General features: G+C 29.9%; 1 protein-coding gene across 1 annotated transcript; it reads left to right on the top strand.

The window, feature by feature from the left end:
• The first annotated feature begins 4,214 nt into the window (after window positions 1–4,214).
• Window positions 4,215–4,712, top strand: LOC140920361 (uncharacterized). Its single transcript, XM_073368622.1, has one exon. It carries the CDS (start codon window positions 4,215–4,217, stop codon window positions 4,710–4,712), a length of 498 nt encoding a protein of 165 aa, XP_073224723.1.
• Window positions 4,713–6,844: the final 2,132 nt, after the last annotated feature.

Genomic DNA, 6,844 nt, shown 5'->3' with positions numbered 1-6,844 from the left:
TATCACAGACCAGTACTGTTTACCTAGGTGCCACCTATCACGGGTCAGCACAATTCACCAAAAATGTAAATCGTAAATGTACCACCTATCACGGGTCAGTACAGTTACCATGGTGTCACCTATCACGGGTCAACACGATTTACTAAAATGTAAATCGCAAACGTACAACCTATCACGGGTCCGTACAGTTTACCAAGGTGTCACCTATCACGGGTCGACACAATTTACCAAATGAAATGCATGAGCATACACAGACTCCATTCACAACAATCGTTAAGCAAATGCAGATATTAAAAGATTCCCCATTTTTAATACCCATTTAACTTAAACGACTTTCAAACAACATTAATTAAATAAGTCATTAAGAGATTCCCCGTTCTTAATACCGATTTAACTTAATGATTTTCAAAACAAAACGTTAAGCAAACAGTCATATTAAGAGATTCCCCATTCTTAATATACTTTTGACTTAAACGATTTTCTCGCAAAACATTCAGTAAACAAGTCATTAAGAGATTCCCCATTCTTAATACTCATTTACCGAAACGATTTTCAAAAACGATAGTTAAGTAACCGAGACATTAAGAGATTCCCCATTCTCAACGCCCAGTTAACTTAAACATTTTCCTCAAATACACATTAAGTAAACCGAGGTATTAAAAGATTCCCCATTTTTAATACTCGTTTAACTCTAATGGTTTTCAAATTCCACAGAAACAAATTCAAACATACTTTCACATTCAAACCATAATTCACAACAACCACACCAATTAACAAACATCGAGTTTCATTTACCCATAATCATACGCAATGACATTCAAATTCATTTACCACGAAACATTCATCACTATAAACAAAACCTAACTCTTAGGGTTTTACCCATAACGCACTAGTTTGGTTTTTCCCCAAATCGATACATTTAACCCTAACGATTTCCTTCCCACACAACTACAGATAAGTCCCTAATGCAAGCTAGAAGTTTGGAAGGAGCCCTTACCTCAAAGTTAGCTTTATCGAGTGTTTCCGGTTCCGCGAGAAATTCCGGTAAAATCTCCGCTCGCAACGCCGCTTCCAAATTAGTTCACTAGCACCGTAGTGTGGTGGTGAGCAACTTTCCCTTCTATCTCTTCGAGAAATGAGGTTTGGATCTAGAAGAAACGGAGGGGTTTGTGTTTGGATCTCAAAAACCGTTTTTCTTCGTTTTCGAATCAAAGAGGAAGAGTGGAGTTACGAAAACCTTGGTCTAACCCTCACCCAACCTTGGGTCACTAGCTTTGAAGAAAAGGAAGCAACGAAAACGAAAAATGGAGAAAGGATGGATTTTGGGTTTATGCTCACGTGAGTTCAGAGGAAGGAGATGGAAATTCTGAGTTTTCCTTCCTTTCTATTTCTTTCCTTTGCTTTTCCTTTCTTCCTTTTTCCTTCCTTCCTTTATATACTATTTTCTTTTCATTTTCCTTCCTTCTAGTTTTCCTTTCTTTTTCCCTCCAAGCAAACATATATATATATAATAAATATAACTTAACAAATATCTCAAAATCTAGATATTTATTAAATTACCGTTTCACCCGAAACGCCTTAAATTCTCCGTAAAGTATTTACCGCAGTTAAATTCGACTTATTTATCGACGAGAAATTCTAATTGGCATCGAAATATCGTTTTGATTATAAAATTCCAAAATATTATTAACTTTGGCCTAAAAGCCTCCGAGCCAAAAATCCAAAATATACCAAAAATACATAAAAGGGTACTTTAAAATTATGGGTCTTACACAAATTATCACAACCTCAGAAGCATTCAAGTGTATAATATCAACAGTTCATCAAATTCATTCAAAATAAGACAGTCACAAGGATGAAATGCTATGCATGTCCTATACTCTATACTTCATCATTTGGTACCATTCTACTTTGAAGTACTTGGTTAGGAGGCCTGATACTACGCCACTACAAGAGTGGTCGGACAATTCATGAATGGCCAAGTCCTCATAGATCCCCTCAACTCAACCTGAAACACATATACGTGACGGTCGAGGTACTCTTGTGTTGCACAGTAGTTCCCGACCTTAGGGAATAACCCACTAATCCACTTAGGAATTCCCCCACTAGATGTACCCCCAAGGTCTATCAGTCTTACCTTACAATTCGACTGTAGGCCTCGACGATCAGGCTCATTCAGTTGTACTTCCTCGAATCACTAGGTTTGTCAGACCCTCCCTATATGATGACAAAATTATTCTAACTCCAAAATCACAACTCAATAAGTTTCAGTTTGACTTCATAACATTCATCATTATATATGTATATTAGTCAATCACAATAAAATTCCAATATTTTGGTTTGCGCTACTCACAATGCATCATCCAGTCTTATCAATCACAAAATAAAAGATCAAACATGTGGCACATTCAAGAGATATCACAATTTCATTCAAGTAGCAAGAACACTCCAGTATATATCATTCACACAGTAACAATCAACATAATATTCATAAAATCAGACGACATGCAATCTTGATATAAATAAATTCACGACAATTCTAGGTTGCTAAATTTTTATTTTAGTCCTCACTATTCCCATTCACATGTTATTAATTAATTATTATTACTCAATAGGGCTCAACCGTACGTAGTGTGCCCCGGATGAATATCTGAGAATTTCGGTATTCCCGTTCATCTCATGTTATTTTATAGTCATAAATCGAACCTACTCTCACCCCTTACCTCGATTGAAGATTTCTCCAAATGAATCTGGTCTGCTAAAGTGTCGCGTCTTCGTCGATCGTTGTCTCTAATACCCTGTTAGAGAATTTTAACAACACATCAACCAAATACAAATAAATTACCTACTAACAATAAATAAATAAATATATAAATTGTATACAATTTGTAAAATAACTCAAAAATATATTTACTATCATCAAAACATGCATATTAACATAATTAGATTTTTGTTTAACTAAATAGGATAAAAAGAACTAAATATAACATGCATATATATCTATATGTAGTTTTGATTTTTTTAAATATATATATATATATATATATATATATATATATATATATATATATATATAACATGCATATATATTTATAAGTTAAATATAGTTAATATTAATGATTTAAATCGATTACTAAGGCAAATACACAAGATGCACCTAAAGAAAATAGAACACATATTAACACTCATATAATAATAGTAGTGTATCATTATACTATTAAATAATAATATAACGTTATAAAATAATAATGTGGAATTAATTTAGAAAATTTTGAATAGACGTCATGAAATAATATTTAAATAGGAGATATAGTATAAGATAGTGGATGATGGATAGAATTTGTGGCAAAACTATTTAGAAACTTAGTAGAGAAAACTCTTTAGGAAGACATACATAATTGAATATTTAAAAATTATAAATAATTATATTTAAATTTATAATAAATTACGTTTAATTATAAACCAATGAATTTAAACACTTGTAATATCTATTAATCATATGTAATTAATCATATAGTCAAATTGCGTTAACCAATTTTTTATTGTTAATTTTTGTATTAAATTAACAACTCTTCTTGATATTGTTATATAATAAAAACATGGTGGATGAACCAATGGACAATAACCACAAAGGATGGACATTATGTTAATTACCATTTTATTTGATCATGTTTTCTCGAAAGGTCCAAATTTTTATTTAGATCAATTAATTTAAATATAGTTGTTTCCTTTCTCCGATTTCAATTATAAGAAGAAAAATAAATAAACATCAATACCAATTAATTAATTTTTATTTTTTGAATATTTTTATAAATAAACTCTACATAAAAAAGTGTAAGACATTATATACATTCACTAATATTTAAAAAACAAACATTAAATAAAAACAAAAATTATTTAAAAGATAAATACATCTTAAAAATCACAATTTTTCTTATAAATAAAATTTTAAAAAATCGCTAAATTTTTTCAAATAATTAATACCAAAGATAGTATTAAGACTCGTATCTTGATTTATTAATCCCAAGAGAATAGAAAGAGAAAAATCTACTTTCTTTGCACAAGCATTCCTACCTAAATCACAATCATTTATACCTTGATAGAATTCTACATATTTAGAAAGAGAGATAAATATGATTAAATTTCTCATAGAATTTAATTTTGTCACGTAGTAAAAATTTCAAATGTTAATTGATATTAATTAGGAGATATTTATGCGTGGTGGTCTGTGTGATGGAAGGATATTTTTACGGGAAGAGTTGGTATTGAAGAGGAATGGTTTGATAAAAATGTTTAAAATTATTAGGAATGGGAGTAATACTTTGTTTTGGAAGGATCCAAGATTGGTTGGTGGGGTCTTGCGTGAGAAATTTAGTAGGTTATTTCATTTGTCTTTGCAACAAGAGAAAAATGTAGTTGTTATGCTAGAGATGTTGCGACGGGAGGATATTCAAGGACGGAGATGGCGGAGGCAGTTGTTTGCATTGGAGGAGGAATTAGTGGAGCAATGTAGAATTTTATTGGTTAACGTTCATTTGCAAGTTAATGTATCTGATAAGTGGTCATGGAACAATACGCAAGGAGTATCATATTCAATAAATGAGGCATATTTTGTACTACGGAAGGAGTTTGTCGTTAGTATCAACACACCTCCATTTCAAGACCTAGTGTGGCATCCTTTTGTCCAAGCGAAAGTATCACTAATCTCATAGTTTTCATATTTGAACATTAATTAATTTATCCTTCATAGGGCTACTGCCATATGTAGCGAGCCCCGAATGAATCATTAGGAAATATGGTCATCTCAAAATATATTATACTCATGAATTCACACGCTCTCTCACTTCTTACCTTATTTAGACACTTTTTCAAACACATAATTAAATGGAAGTTTTCAACCGCTACTGCAGACTGACAACAACTAGCAAGCGAATATGAATAAATGGTGAGTTCACAAAATCGCCGAGAAAATATATTTTGCAGAGCATAAAATTAAATGTTGAATAATTAATAATATTTTTAGGAGTAAAATTGGAGTCAAAACAATGAGAAAAACTGCATAAAAAGTCTCACCAATTCATCGGAGCACCAGAAGGGTATGACATCAACTTCACCGAAAATGCAATTCAGTAGTGCTTCTAGAAAGTTTCGATGAGAGGATTCCAAAAACAATACCAGTTTTGGGAGATGACAAACGTGGTGATTAGAATCGACCAAAAATAGTTTCCCAAGGAAAGAAATGCATGTGTTTCTGATGAAATGGAGCCACAATCGATAAAATTGACGCCAAAAATGAATTAAGTGGCCGATTTTGTGAGAGAAAAAGGGTTTGTTGCAATTTGACTGTCATCAGTCTGATTTTTGTTTTTTATATTTTTAATTGCGTTAAAGGGTTGCAGATAGCAAATGTATAGGTATAAGAGTAAAACTGTTAGGCCCAATACCAGGTTGTGAAGTTTGAGGCCGAAATAGAGGTGTAATGAGTAACTAACATGTGTAGGAAGGAAGAGTCCAACCAGTAATAGCACAAATTAATATGCAGAAGTAGAAAATAGGGGTGTAAAAAGTTGTCTGGTCCATTAGTATTTCTAAAAGCCCTTAATAAATAAATAATTTATTTTATTTTTTTGGGAAACGTTTTTCCAAAATACTCATTTTCACATAATATTATTTATCCTTAACATAGATAAATCTAATTTTAACCAAAACTCTCATATTCAAAATAATAATTATAAGTATTACTATAATATTTTCTAAAATAATTACATAAAAATACACCATCCTTATAGAATAGTCGAAATAATAAAATAAATAAAGAAATATAACATCATCAATTTATATTAATTACTAAATCAAAATAAATATGTATAAAATCATCATACTATAACAACTGGATAAAAATAAAGAAACTCAATATAAATATTAGTAATACCTCAAGATAACTATTTGTAAAATAAATAATTAAAATATAATATATTTATAAAAATTAAATATAATTATGTGTCCACCTAACATTAATCAAACATACAAAAAAATATCGCATTAACTACAGACACACATATACACGTAGAATCGTCAAATATCTTATACCTTAATCTATACACTAAAACACTATTATTTATAGAAAAATATTTAAAATAATAAAATATAATATTTGTTATTTATATCACTTACTTAGTCCATTATATACCAGATTAACACATCATAGAAAGAACCCATGTAATGAAAATTAGTCACAAAATTTATCCACATAAATTCTAAAATAGTTTTAACATCAAATTAATTATTTAAAGTTAAATAGCCCTATTATACCCTAGTTTTGTTGCGGTGTTGATATTAATAGATCTTCATAATTACTAATGATTAAACTCTAAACTAAATCTTTATAGAAAAGTTCTGATAATAATAAATTATTAAAACCCAACAAAACCTACAAATATATATCCATCAAACAAACAAATATGTCAAATAAAAACAAAAAAATAATAAATAACAAGAAAGTATAATTTATAATTGACAAAAAATTAAAAATCATAACTTATGAACCAATTTTATTAATGTAATTAATGCATACGAGATGTGTTTTTCTGAAACACAAATTGATTGGAATAACAATAAAACTTAGGTTCAAACTTTTAGTGTTTCCTTTCACTTGGTGGTGGATGGTAGGGTTTGCAACAAGGGGGATTAGTACATATCATTGGCACACATTCTAATTTCCGTCTTCCAAAACAAGGTGGTAAACTTGCTTGTACACTTGGATATTATTATTATTATTATTATTATTATTGTTATTATTATTATTATTATTGTTATTATTATTATTATTATTGTTATTATTATT

The sequence above is a fragment of the Cicer arietinum genome, chromosome 5 (genome assembly GCF_000331145.2).
Source record: "Cicer arietinum cultivar CDC Frontier isolate Library 1 chromosome 5, Cicar.CDCFrontier_v2.0, whole genome shotgun sequence".
Classification (NCBI taxonomy): domain Eukaryota; kingdom Viridiplantae; phylum Streptophyta; class Magnoliopsida; order Fabales; family Fabaceae; genus Cicer; species Cicer arietinum.
The sequence above is the reverse complement of the archived record's forward strand: the minus strand, read 5'-3'. Positions and strand labels throughout refer to the sequence as shown.

What these genes read in the sequence shown, in the direction of transcription:
- LOC140920361 (XM_073368622.1), top strand. Translation starts at nt 4,215, where the DNA reads ATGCGTGGTGGTCTGTGTGATGGAAGGATATTTTTACGGGAAGAGTTG.